General features: G+C 41.5%; 1 protein-coding gene across 4 annotated transcripts in view; it reads left to right on the top strand.

Annotated features, from left to right (window-relative positions):
* The first annotated feature begins 946 nt into the window (after positions 1-946).
* Positions 947-15,094, top strand: part of LOC110486653 (myosin-binding protein C, fast-type) — a 47,965-nt gene continuing 33,817 nt past the window's right edge. For 2 of the 4 annotated variants that reach the window (XM_036941368.2, XM_036941370.2), the window contains exon 1: positions 1,046-1,130. In XM_036941368.2, the coding sequence (XP_036797263.1) occupies positions 1,109-1,130 (22 nt within the window). In that variant the 5' untranslated portion in view covers positions 1,046-1,108. Of the gene's footprint in view, positions 1,131-15,094 lie in introns of all 4 variants that reach the window. The other 2 variants (XM_036941372.2, XM_036941371.2) reach the window with 2 other exon arrangements.

Raw genomic sequence — 15,094 nt, forward strand, 5'->3', positions numbered from 1 at the left:
GGTCTGATGAGTCCAAATTTTTGATTTTTGGTTCCAACCGCCGTGTCTTTGTGAAACGCAGAGTAGGTGAACGAATGATCTCCTCATGTGTGGTTCCCACCGTGAAGCATGGAGGAGAAGGTGTGATGGTGTGGGGGTGCTTTGTTGGTTACACCGACAGTGATTTATTTAGAATTCAAGGCACACTTAGCCAGCATGGCTACCACAGCATTCTGCAGCAATACACCATCCCATCTGGTTTGCGCTTAGTGGGCCTACCATTTCTTTTTCAACAGGACAATGACCCAAAACACCCCTCCAGGCTGTGTAAGGGCTATTTGAACAAGAAGGAGAGTGATGGAGTGCTGCATCAGATGACCTGGCCTCCACAATCACCCCACCTCAACCCAATTGAGATGGTTTGGGATGAGTTGGACTTCAGAGTGAAGGAAAAGCAGCCAACAAGTGCTCAGCATATGTGGGAACTCCTTCAAGACTGTTGGAAAAGTATCCCTCTTGAAGCTGTTGAGAGAATGCCAAGAGTGTGCAAAGCTGTCATCAATGCAAAGGGTGGCTACTTTGAAGAATCTAAAATATATTTTGATTTGATGAAAACAAAATTGGTTACGACATGATTCCATATGTGTTGTTTCATAGTTTTGATGTCTTCACTAAACAGTCGGGGCTCCACTGATTTTGTTGGATAAACCTGGGTCAATGGAAACTTGCCTAAGGTGTCTTGTGTTAGACAGTCAAAAGTGATATCGAGAACAGTCAGACAATCAACCTGTCAATCAATGCTAGTCGGTGTGTCAATCAATTAGCTAATGGGCTGGCTCCCGCCCTACCATGTTAACCAATTAACAGTTTCCAGCCGGGTCGTCCTCTTCATTACTGCATCCAACCCCCATTCACCTCTATGCTGTCTTCCTTTCCTTCTCACCCTCTACCCCTTCCTTCTTTCCTCAGAGCTCCTGGATCCCCTCTAGGTGTCATCTGACAGCCTTTTCCTGGGGAGGGGGACTGAAGTGGAGAGGGAGGAGGGAATAAAAAGGAAAAGCAGACAGACTAACAGACAAGGAGGGAGGGAGACACAGTCAGAGGAAGAGATAGACACACATTCGCAGCTATGCCCGAAGCCAAGAAGCCAGGTAAGCGGGTCATACACATCATAAGCTTCAGTACTGTTGTACAGCTAGTGTCCTCTTTGGACTTCTGTGTATCTATATTGGTCAGTGTTCTTCCTGTCATCGACCGAGACAGACTCTCTACTACTCCCATAGGCTGGTTCCCTACGTATGATAGTATGTTGTTGTTCACAGTAGTAATATATGAAGTTTATTGTCATATCTGTTGGGAAATGTTACGATAAGCATGACAAAGTGATGAAATCATCTGAATTAACATAGGTTGCATTCATTATGAAGGTAGAGTGAGTTAAAGAGAAAAGTGGATGGCAGGAAAGATAGTGAGAATCTGTCTGTTTTTGTGATGGTGGAGAGTCTAGGCAGTGGCAAGGTAGAGGCCTATCTCGTCTCAATAGTTAGTTTGGAACTTTTATTATTATATGCATTATGATAAGGGTTAAGGTTAGGTCTATGGTTAGAGTGGATAGTTAGTTAAAATGTTGTTGATAGATAATTGATCTACTGAACATCTACAAACCATCTATTTGACACTATCGAAAATAGCACATATCTGTTAAAATGAGGTTATAGATCATAATAAGATTCATGTTATTATTTGCACAGATCTGTGCTCTTTTACACCACAAAGTCTTCCCATGTCTGAAATAGACCCACACTGTTGAAATGGGGGAAAAGTGGTTCAAGTGTGAGGACTTATACATTGTTGGCCTATATTCAGACAGCATTAACACCAGCAATACGTAGGTCTTTTATGCATGGAATTAGTTGTTATGAAGACCTAGACATTACAGCTCCGGCATCTGTTGACAAAACATTGCCATAAGTGTCAGTGAAATGTATTGCCCGTATGTAGTAATGTTTGTCTATCTGAGGGGATCTAAAATATGTCATGGTCTCTTTTCAACAGTGACCTTAAGGCACTGTAAATCACATGGCAACATGACATTTGAGAGACTCAAACAGGGAGGGAGGGAGGGAGGGAGGGGAATCATTCTTAGAAAGAAAGGTGCTGTCTAGAACCTAAAAGGGTTCTTTGGCTTTCCCCATAGGAGAACCCTTTTGGGTTCCATGTATAACCCTTTCTACAGAGGGTTCTACATGGAACCCGAAAGGGTTCTCCTATGGGGACAGCTGAAAAACCCTTTTGAAACTCTTTTTTCTAAGAGTGTAGTGTGCATAGTAGTGCAAGCATACCGATAAGATGAGGGGAGAAAGATGAACGTGACCTCTTTTCACATCACTTCTCTGCACCTCAGAGGCTCAATCTATCTGACCCTGATTGCCTGTCTACTTCACTTACACCTCTACTGAACTCTTTCATTGGGCTAACCGATTAATGTGGCCTGTTTGGATCCTTACCATAGACTATTAACTATATACAGTAAATGTATTCAAAGGACATACAGTATCTTGTACTGTATTTACTATATGTTTTTATTTTTTTATTTTTACTGTACTCTGTCATCTTACCTTACACACCCTTCGTTTCACCACTGTTATTCCTGTTTATACTGCCTGCCTGGCTGGCTCAGAGTAATTACACACCAATTCCTTTATGTCTCAGCCATGTGTTGCCAATCTAGCATCATGACATCATGCAGATCGTGTTCCTGTCACCACATTAATTCCATCCTTTAGACTGCTCTCCCTTACTTTTCCACTAACCCCAAATCCTTGCCCCCCCCCCCCTTTGAACTTAAACTCAGCCCGGAGCCTTCCCCTCCCTCATGGTGACTATCTGGTACTCAAGAAGCCACTGGGACATGGAGAAAGCACGCTTCCCGATAAACAGCATTAAGAATAGTTCTGCAGCCTGTGTGCTTAGCCTGAGGAAGGGGATTGAGCATACCAGAGAGGGAATACCTAAGCTTGGTCAACCTAGTGTTGTGGAAAATATGAATATTTTATCAGAGATATTAATGATTAGCCATGAATGTCTTGTGTTTTGGACATACAGTATATGATTGTGAGACACATCATGGTATCAATTACACTCAGGCAATATGAGGGGTGATAACAGGTGAAGAGTTGTTTGTTGACGCTGCTTCCCTTCATCAGGGGAGCGAAAATAACACAATTAATTATTCGCTGTAATGCAGTGAAAGATCAGCATCTTTACACCCCCCTCCCTGGAGGTCTGGAGCAGTAGACCGGTGCAGGGAAATGTCCCTAATAGAGTGTTATGATATCCCACCAACGTGTTTTGCGGTGGGGCCATTTGATTTGTGAAAGTTTAGGGTTTCATGACCCCTTCAAGTGGAGGCTCTTCAGAGGAGGAAGGGGAGGACCATCCTACTCAGTGAATTTAAATAAATAAAAAATAGTGAAACATTTCAAAGTGATCTTTTTTTAGATAAAACTGTACTAAATATATTCACGTCACCAAATAACTGATTTAATCACTCTGTGAAGGTCTACAGTAGCCTTAACAGCACTCTGCACCATGGTGTAGCCAGAGGACAGCTATTTTCCGTCCTCCTCTGGATACATTGACTTCAATACAAAACTTAGGAGGCTCATGGATCTCACCCCCTTCCATAGACTTATACAGTAATTATGACAACTTCCGGAGGACGTTCTCCCACCTATCAGAGCTCTTGCAACATGAACTGATATGTTGTCCATCCAATCAATGGATCAGATAATTAATCTAGAACTGAAAGTATAAGCTACAGCTAGCTATAGCACTGCAGTGCATAACATGTGGTGAGTAATTGACTCAAAGGGAAAGACAATAGTTGAACAGTTTTGAACAAATTAATTTCTTAAAACATTAAGGAACAGTGGAAACACGTTGTCTGGAATAATGAATCACACTTCACCATCTGGCAGTCGAATGGACGAATCTGGGTTTGGTGGATGCCAGGAGAACGCTACCTGCCCGTATGCATAGTGCCAACTATAAAGTTTGTTGGAGGAGAAATAATGGTCTGGAGCTGTTTTCCATTGTTCGGGCTAGGTCCCTTAGTGAAGGGAAATCTTAATGCTACTGCATACAATGACATTATAGATGATTATGTGCTTCCAACTGTGTGGCAAGAGTTTGGGGAGGGCCTTTTCCTGTTTCAGCATGACCTAATCGCCCAACATCAGTGCCCGACCTCACTAATGTTCTTGTGGCTGAATGGAAGCAAGTCCCCGCAACAATGTTCCAACATCTAGGGGAAAGCCTTTCCAGAAGAGTGGAGGCTGTTATAGCAGCAAAGGGGGGACCAACTCCATATTAATGCCGATGATTTTGGAATGAGATGTTCGACGAGCTGGTGTCCACATACTTTTGGTAATGTCGTGTATGTTGACGTTACCTAATATGGTGACAACGATGCAGGCTGTGTGTAGCACTTATGGTATGAAGGTTTGGCTTGGAGAGGTTTTTTCGCCTGGTCCAGACAGCTGTTGTGTTGTGCACTGAAGTCCTCAAGTGAAGGGAAAATGTGAGCGGAGGAGAGCGCGTAGATGTGATGATGCTGTTTGTATGGCTGCAATGAAAGTGAGCTGTGTGATCAGGGGTGTATTCATTCTACCAATTCTGTTGCAAAATGTTTCTTAAACAGAAGTAAACGTTTTTTTATTTTTTTTTAATTTTTAATTTTAATTTTATTTTTGAGTACGTGTGCGTATGTATGTATGTATGTATGTATGTATGTATGTATGTATGTATATATATGTATATATGTGTATATATGTGTGTGTGTGGGTATGTATGTATATATATATATATATATATATATATATATATATATATATATATATATATATATATGCACCAAGGAAAATAAATAAATAAAATAAAATAAAATCACTTATTATTTTTCTAAATCTTTCATTTTAATTGTATTTTTTTTTAAATGTATTATTATTATTATATATATATATATATATATATACAGTATATATATATATATTTTTTAATCCTGTCACATCTGTGAATGTGGAATGTGTTTTGTTGGTTGATTGAAAAACAAGAAAACTTAATAACACTTTAAACTGAAAAAAAAAACCAGAAGCAAACGGAACTAAACGGGATGGACATACCTGTATTTGTCCAATAAAAACTTGTTTTAGTTGCAAAACATACTGTTTTTAAACTGTTTGGACTAATGATTACACCCTAGATCAGCTAGGTGCAGGCAAGAGTGTGCAATGGGGTATTGAATGTGTCCCTGTCTGTCACGTTGATTACACCAATTTGTCTCTTGACCTGTTAAACATTGTAGGCTAGGATGTAGCAACTTCATGATAGGTATAGGACAAATTCAAGTATCATGCTGTAGTCTAAACCTATCGCTGTTACATGGAGCTTGGTGAAAGGAATATGAATGACAGTCATTCAATATACTGTAATAGAATTGAGGCCCTTAAAAAAATGAACCGTCCTCCCTAATCTTAAATGGCACTGACTGCCACTGACCCCCTCTACCCACACCCCTTTCCACCCCTTCTTCTGGACTGGTCCCTGCTGCCTGGACAGAGTGGCAGGGAAAGACTGACGTCTCCTGAGCCTCCTCTTCCACACCCTGCCCTCATGAAACCGAGGCAGTGAGTATAGCATTACCTCATACCAGGGCCTTCACCATACCCCCCCAGGTATGCAGCTCTGGCTTGATGGATTACAGACAGATGCAGAGTCAACAGAGAGCCAGAGGAGTTCACAATCAGAGTGTGAACCGTTAAGCCCCAATATGTCATTAACTAAGACTTTATAAACACTGTGGCCGATAGGAACACTGGCAGTAGTATTTGGTAATGTCCTCTAATGTAAAATGTTGTTTCTGCGCTTTGAGCCAGACCTATTTTAAGCACCCTCTGGTAAGGCACGGAGAGAGATGCGGAGGGAATGGTAATGAATGGAGATGAATGGAAAAGATAGAGGACAGTTTGGGATGATATTTATGGGGTCTCGTTTATTCCATTCTGCAGATTCTACTTCCCTAAAGAGGTGTCATTTTCCTCTGTGCCAAAGTGGTTTTTGTTGAAAGCTTTCTATTTACAAGATGTTCTAAAATACTCGGTCATATTTACGACAATACCAAATAGTATTTGGTATTGTCCTCTCTCTCCGTTTACTTCTCTACCACTCCTATTACCATGTCTCATCCTCTCTCCTCCACTGTTCCACTATAGACCTTCACCCCAGACTCGTGCCAGCGGATGGGGGAGGGGTAGCGGAGAGAGACATCACTTGAGAAATGCATACAGGCTATAATTCTTATCATCATTACTGTCTGATAAAATACTGTGTGATATACTACCCGCCCAGGTTCTCTCCCCTCCCTTCCTATGTTCCCTTACAGGCTTACCTCAGTACTGTAGTACCCTAGTAAATGTCCTCCCACCTCTTCCTGTTGCCATGTTGGAAAACATGAAAGTGGTTCGTTAAACAGGTGAAGTTATAGTTGCCAGCCCAGTGACTTCTATAGCCCACACATGCTATGTTAAAAGACAGCTGCAGCGATTACACAGCACAACTACTGCACAGTGGAAACAAATACACCTGGCTGGGACCCACCACAACCTCCGCCAACTTACAACCACAAATGATTACTACATTAGAGTGATATTAATGCTATTCATAGCATTATAGGCCTGCATATATGTTATGGTATTCATTCAATTTACATTACTCTCCCTCCACCATGCCACCTTCCCTACCCCCCTACTACTACTCCTTAGAATATGCCCCCTCCTTCTGCCTTTGTCCAGAAAACACTATGACATATACCTCTATAACTCATATCATCGGAACTGTCAAAGAAAACCGCCAAATGATGGAGCGATATAGAGAGCAGAGGCTTAAGTGTACTCCCATGCTGCCAAAAGCATCACTCTCTTCATCCTCATCATAAAACGATGAAACTCCATCAGTCACACTCTGCCCCCAGCATAGATGCCCGCCAAATGCCAATAATACCATTGATACTCCACCACACGCTCAGCGGTATAAATAGACCCTTTGAATATAAATCTCCTCTTTGAGTCCTTATGTGAATATGCCCGCTTGGTGCTACAATTATATATATATTTATGAAATGTGAAAATGCCTGCATTATACGCAGGTTGACGTTGATTTTCATTAATCTTGCCCCGTATGCAGAACTGAGCTTTTTCCAGTAGATGGGCCAGCTGCAAAGTCAAAATTGTCTGTACCGTAAAAAATTAATGAAAATAAAAAAATGAGCTTTTTGGTCTTCATTTAAGGTTAGGGTTAGGCATTAGGGTTAGCAGTGTGGTTAGGGTTAGGTTTTGATGGCTTTGTGACTGTGCCAGCTAGTGACCACACTTCAGAACTGCATCCAGGGTAAGATTCATGACAATACATTCCACCCTGCGTATTATACCATGGTGACTTTTATAGATAAACAAGCACATGCTGATGTCTAGATAAAGATGTTTATTTGTATCACATACTGTATGTACTGTAGGTTATGCACTTAGAAATATAATTACTCATTGAATTACAATACTAGATACAACTACGAACGCTGAATATTTTATTACTTTATTAGCCCACACAGGAGGTTAGGTTTAGGTTTAGGTCCTCATATTGAAGTTTATAGAGACCCCAGCTGATGTATAGAACAATCTTAAAATGATCTACTTTGGTTTAGAAACAAGCATCATGAAACCTCTTAACACAATAAATTAATTGGATTTGGTGAAAATCACCTGTTTGGACCTAACTTGCTTACTTCTTTTTCCATGTGGTTTCCTCCATGAAATGATGGAAGAAACCCCTTTGGCTCAACTTAACCCACTCTCCCATACTGATATGCAGGATGTTTTGGGGTGTGCAGCATCACATGTGAGTAATGAGACGTGTACAGTGCATTCGGAAAGTATTCAGACCCTTTGACTTTTTCCACATGTTGTTACGTTACAGTTTTATTCTAAAATTGATTAAATTAATTGTTTTCCTAATCAATCTACACACAATAGCCCATAATGACAAAGCAAAAACTGTTTTTTAGAAATGTTGGCAAATGTATTACAAATAAAAAACAGATATATTATAAGTGTTCAGACCCTTTTCTATGAGACTCGAAACTGAGCTCAGGCGCATCCTGTTTCTATTGATCATCCTTGAGATGTTTCTTCAACTTGATTGGAGTCCACCTGTGGTCAATTCAATTGATTGGACATGATTTTGAAAAGCCTGTCTATATAAGGTCCCAAAGTTGACAGTGCATGTCAGAGCAAAAACCAAGCTATGAGGTCGAATGAATTGTCCGTAGAGCTCCGAGACAGGATTGTGTCGAGGCAAAGATCTGGGAAAGGGTACCAAAACATTTCTGCAGCGTTGAAGGTCCCCAAGAACACAGTGGCCTCCATCATTCTTAAATGGAAGTAGTTTGGAACCACCAAGACTCTTCCTAGAGCTGGCCGCCCGGCCAAACTGAGCAATCAAGGGGGAAGGACCGTCAGGGAGGTGACCAAGAACCCGATGGTCACTCTGACAGAGCTCCAGAGTTCCTCTGTGGAGATAGGAGAACCTTCCAGAAGGACACTAATCAGGCCTTTATGGTAGAGTGGCCAGGCGGAAGCCACTCCTCAGTAAAAGGCACGACAGCCTGCTTGGAGTTTGCCAAAAGGCACCTAAAGGACAGTCAAACCATGAGAAACAAGATTGTCTGGTCTGATGAAACCAAGACTGAACTCTTTGGCCTGAATGCCAAGCTTCAGGTCTGGAGGAAACTTGGCACCTTCACTACAGTGAAGCATGGTGGTGGCAGCATGCTGTGGAGATGTTTTTCAGCGGCAGGGACTAGGAGACTAGTCTGGATCGAGGGAAAGATGAATGGAGCAAAGCACAGAGATCCTTGATGAAAACCTGCTCCAGAGCACACAGGACCTCAGACTGGGGCGAAGGTTTACCTTCCAACAGGACAACGACCCTAACCACACAGCCAAGACAACCAGGAGTGGCTTTGGGACAAGTCTCTGAATGTCCTTGAGTGGCCCAGCCAGAGCCCGGACTTGAACCTGATCGAACATCTTTGGAGAAACCTGAAAATAGCTGTGCAGTGATGCTCCCCTTCCAACCTGACAGAGCTTGAGAGGATCTGCAGAGAAGAATGGGAGAAACTCCCCAAATACAGGTGTGCCAAGCTTGTAGCGTCATACCCAAGAAGACTTGAGGCTGTAATCGCTGCCAAAGGTGCTTCAACAAAATACTGAGTAAAGGGTCTGAATACTTGTGTAAATGTAATATTTCTTATTTTTTTATACATTTGCAAACATTTCTAAAAACCTGTTTTTGCTTTGTCATTATGGGTTATTGTGTGTACATTGAGAAATAACAATTGAAAACGTTTTAGAATAAGGCTGTAACCTAAACATCTTTGAAAAAAGGGAAAGGGTCTGAATACTTTCTGAATGCACTGTATGTCAGACGTATGTCACACGTCTATAGGTTGTAGATATCTCTGTGGTGTTGTGAGGGTCACCAAGCACCATTAACACAACATGTTGCCTTTAACTCACGGTTGTAGACGTGTTAAAGTGTCACGCCTGCTCCCTCTCCCCCTCCCTGGCGCTCGAAGGCACCAGGCTCCCCAGCATCACGCACACCTGCCTTCCGATGTCATGCGCATCAGCAATTATTGGACTCACCTGGACTCAATCACCTGTGTCATTACCTCCCTTATATATGTCTGTCCCAAGCTCTGTTCCCTGGTTCAGGATTAATGTTTGTATGTCATTGTGTGCCCCCCCCCCCCCCCCCCCCCGTGTGCTGACGCTGTTCCTGCCTTGTTCCATGTCTGTTCCTCATTAAATGTTCAACTCCCCTGCTTCTCTACTCCAGCGTCAGCCCCTACATTAAAGAGCCTATAGGCAGGTATTTCAGAAGCTCTCTAACATTGGCTTAGGAAAAGGAATCCTCACCAAGCATACTGTAGATGAATTACCGTAAGGCTAAAATATATAACTCTAATGGTAGTATAAAACAAACATATGTTCTTTTCAAGATATCACAGATTCAACTCTTTAAGACAACTCTTGCTAATGTATATACATTGTGACCTGGGTCAGTGATGAAATTAGCGAACACTTCAAAGATTAAGCCTTTGAAAGTGATGTATAAAAAGAGGCCACATGTGGCAGTAGACTGTCTATAGCATACTACTACTGTATCTGAGGGAGGAGAAGCACACAGAGAGAAGGAAGAGGGGGAAATGTCAAGAGAGATTAAGAACATTCCACAGAGGTTACCCTTCAAAAAGAGAGAGAGAGCGAGAGAGAGGGGGAAGTAGAGGGGGAGAGAGCTGAGAGAATATATATATATATATATATATATATATATATATATATATATATATATGTGTATATATATATATATATATATATATATATATATATATATATGTATATATGTGTGTATATATATATATATATATATATATACATACAGTGGGGCAAAAAAGTATTTAGTCAGCCACCAATTGTGCAAGTTCTCCCACTTAAAAATATGAGAGAGGCCTGTAATTTTCAGCATAGGTACACTTCAACTATGACAGACAAAATGAGAAAAAAAATCCAGAAAATCACATTGTAGGATTTTTTATGAATTTATTTGCAAATTATGGTGGAAAATAAGTATTTGGTCAATAAAAAAGTTTATCTCAATACTTTGTTATATACCCTTTGTTGGCAATGACAGAGGTCAAACGTTTTCTGTAAGTCTTCACAAGGTTTTCACACACTGTTGCTGGTATTTTGGCCCATTCGTCCATGCAGATCTCCTCTAGAGCAGTGATGTTTTGGGGCTGTTGCTGGGCAACATGGACTTTTAACTCCCTCCAAAGATTTTCTATGGGGTTGAGATCTGGAGACTGGCTAGGCCACTCCAGGACCTTGAAATGCTTCTTACGAAGCCACTCCTTCGTTGCCCGGGCGGTGTGTTTGGGATCATTGTCATGCTGAAAGACCCAGCCACGTTTCATCTTCAATGCCCTTGCTGATGGAAGGAGGTTTTCACTCAAAATCTCACGATACATGGCCCCATTCATTCTTTCCTTTACACGGATCAGTCGTCCTGGTTCCTTTGCAGAAAAACAGCCCCAAAGCATGATGTTTCCACCCCCATGCTTCAGAGTAGGTGTGGTGTTCTTTGGATGCAACTCAGCACTCTTTGTCCTCCAAACACAACGAGTTGAGTTTTTACCAAAAGTTATATTTTGGTTTCATCTGACCATATGACATTCTCCCAATCTTCTTCTGGATCATCCAAATGCTCTCTAGCAAACTTCAGACGGGCCTGGACATGTACTGGCTTAAGCAGGGGGACACGTCTGGCACTGTAGGATTTGAGTCCCTGGCGGCGTAGTGTGTTACTGATGGTAGGCTTTGTTACTTTGGTCCCAGCTCTCTGCAGGTCATTCACTAGGTCCCCCCGTGTGGTTCTGGGATTTTTGCTCACCGTTCTTGTGATCATTTTGACCCTACAGGGTGAGATCTTGCGTGGAGCCCCAGATCGAGGGAGATTATCAGTGGTCTTGTATGTCTTCCATTTTCTAATAATTGCTCCCACAGTTGATTTCTTCAAACCAAGCTGCTTACCTATTGCAGATTCAGTCTTCCCAACCTGGTGCAGGTCTACAATTTTGTTGGCCATAGTGAAGTTTGGAGTGTGACTGTTTGAGGTTGTGGACAGGTGTCTTTATACTGATAAGTTCAAACAGGTGCCATTAATATAGGTAACGAGTGGAGGACAGAGCAGCCTCTTAAAGAAGAAGTTACAGGTCTGTGAGAGCCAGAAATCTTGCTTGTTTGTAGGTGACCAAATACTTATTTTCCGCCATAATTTGCAAATAAATTCATTAAAAATCCTACAATGTGATTTTCTCATTTTGTCTTTCATAGTTGAAGTGTACCTATGATGGAAATTACAGGCCTCTTTCATCTTTTTAAGTGGGAGAACTTGCACAATTGGTGGATGACTAAATACTTTTTTGCCCCACTGTATATATATATATATATATATATATATAAAATAAATACTCAGGCTACCTGGTACGAATGTTGAAAGATTCTGTATATTTTGAGAAATAATATGATATCCTTAATCCATATCCTTAACCCCCCCCCCCCCCCCCCCCCACATGCATTTCCATTTCTTATTGAATGGTAAAGAACTTGCATTGTGATTTGTCCCTGATTTGAATCTGTAAACCTCAAATGATGATGATAATATGATGGATTTTTCCCAAAAAGATGAAGCACCACTTTTCAGAGCAGTGAGGCTGAGGCATGAATACATACTGAACAAAAATATTAACGCAACAGGCAACAATATTTCAAAGATGTTACTGAGTTAAAGTTCATATAAGGAAATAAGTCAGTTGAAATAAATTAATTTGGCCCTAACCTATGGATTTCACATGACTGGGAATACAGATATGCATCTGTTGGTCACAGCTACCTTAAAAAAAGGTAGGGGCATGGATCAGAAAACCAGTCAGTATCTGGTGTGACCACCATTTGCCTCATGCAGCGTGACACATTTCCTTCGCATAGAGTTGATCAGGCTGTTGATTTTGGCCTGTGGAATGTTGTCCCACTCCTCTTCAATGGCTGTGAAAAGTTGCTGGATATTGGCAGGAACTGGAACACGCTGTCATACACGTCAATCCAGAGTGTCCCAAACTCATGCTCAATGGGTGACATGTCTGGTGAGTATACAGGCCATGGAAGAACTGGGACATTTTCAGCTTTCAGGAATTGTGTACAGATCATTACGACATGGGGCTGTGCATTATCATGCTGAAACATGAGGTGATGGCGGCGGATGAATGACAGTGGTGTAAAAATACTTTCAAGTACTACTTAAGTCGTTTTTGGGGGTATCTGTACCCTATTTTACTATTTATATTTTTGACAACATATACTTTTTACTTCACTACATTCCTAAAGAAAATAATTTACTTTTTACTTTTTACTCCCTAACACCCAGAAGTACTCGTTACATTTTGAATGCTTAGCAGGACAGGAAAAGGTTCCAATTCACACAATTGTCAAGAGAACATCCCTGGTCATCCCTACTGCCTCTGATCTGGCGGACTCACTAAACACACATGCTTCGTTTGTAAATTATGTCTGAGTGTTGGAGTGTACCCCTGGCTATCCGTAAATAAAATAAAAACAAGAAAATGGCGCCATCTGGTTTGCTTAATATACGGAATTTGAAATTATGTGTACTTTTGCTTATATTTTAGCATTTACATTTACTTTTGACACTTAAGTATATTTAAAACCAAATACTTTCAGACTTTTACTCAAGTAGTATTTTATTCGGTGACTTTCACTTTTTTTACATTTTCTATTAAGGTATCGTTACTTTTACTCAAGTATGACAACTGGGTACTTTTTCCACCACTTTAATGACACGACAATGGGCCTCAGGATCTCGTCATGGTATCTATGTGCATTCAAATTGCCGTCGATAAAACACAATTGTGTTCATTGTCCATAGCTTATGCCTGCCCATACCAGAAACCCACCACCACCATGGGGCACTCTGTTCACAATATTGACATCAGCAAACTGCTCGCCCACACGACGCCATACACGTCTGCGGTTGTGAGGCTGGTTGGACGTACTGCCAAATTCTCTACAATGACGTTGGTTGCGGCTTATGGTAGAGACATTAAAATTCAATTCTCTAGCAACGGCTCTGGTGGACATTCCTGCAGTCAGCATGCCAATTGCATGCTCCCTCAAAGCGAGATCTGTGGCATTGTGTTGTGTGACAAAACTGCACATTTTAGAGGGGCTTTTTATTGTCCCCAGCACAAGGTGCCCCTGTGTAATGATCATGCCATTTAATCAGCTTCTTGATATGCCACACCTGTCAGGTGGATGGACCATCTTGGCTGATTTGTGCACAAAATTGGAGATATATAATCTTTTTGTGCATATGGAACACATTTCTGGGATCTTTTATTCCAACTCGTGAAACATGGGACCAACACTTTACATTTTGCATTTATATTTTTGTTCAGTATATATTTAAAGGAAGGCTTAACAGTGATGGGGAAGCTTGGGTAGAGAAATTGAGGAAATCAAACACGGGTTCATCAACTATCTCACAGGATATTTGTTAAATATACACCATGGTATCCATCTCTCCCATGACCAAATCTGATGGAGCTGACCCTCAAGCCCTCAAACTGAACACTTCTCACCGTATCTGACCCCTGATGGCCTATCTCATTTACCTCTCCCTCTAGCTCCTTCTCACTTTCTCTCATTTCTCACTCTCTTATTTTCTCTCGCTCATCTTTTCTCTCTGTCTGTCTGTCATTCTGTACTTAGAACTTTTGGTATGAGTACGGCAGATAGACAGACAGACACTGAGCTGGCCTGTGATAGAGAGAGTGCTGACAGGTCGTAACCAGAGAGAAGCCTTGGCCAAACTGGGCTGAAGGCCTGAAGGAGAGAAGGGGTTGCGTGTTGGTCTAACCAAAGACAATCACTTGTCAAATTCCGGCCTGTTTTTATAGTATCCTAATGCATCTTATTTAGCAACGGAATCTAGGGATGGTCTCATCTATCAATTTCTGCTATCATACATTTTCATGGGAATCTGAACAGGGGATTTGACTGGTAACCACCGTCCTGGAACATACTGTAGTATAGGGACAGGATTTGTCATTTTGATTGCTGACTTCTACACTGTTGTCACAGAGGAGACCATGCAGTGATAGTCACTACATGTTCCATATTTTTCCCGTGCTTCACAACAGCCACTCATCCTGTGTCCTTTAACAATGTCATGATGGGTGGTTAAACAAATGCTTTGTGCCAGCTTAGTACACAAGGCCTTGTCATCGGGGCTTACCGTCTCATGCCATGTGCTCAATGGTGCATAACACCCATCCCAGTCAACAATAGTGGACTGAGCAGCGAATGGAGCACCAGAACTTCACTGACCCACTTACCCTCCATCTATGGACTGGGCCTGCTAAAAA

Source organism: Oncorhynchus mykiss, chromosome 13, assembly GCF_057628025.1.
Source record: "Oncorhynchus mykiss isolate SJ-2025 chromosome 13, ASM5762802v1, whole genome shotgun sequence".
Lineage (NCBI taxonomy): Eukaryota > Metazoa > Chordata > Actinopteri > Salmoniformes > Salmonidae > Oncorhynchus > Oncorhynchus mykiss.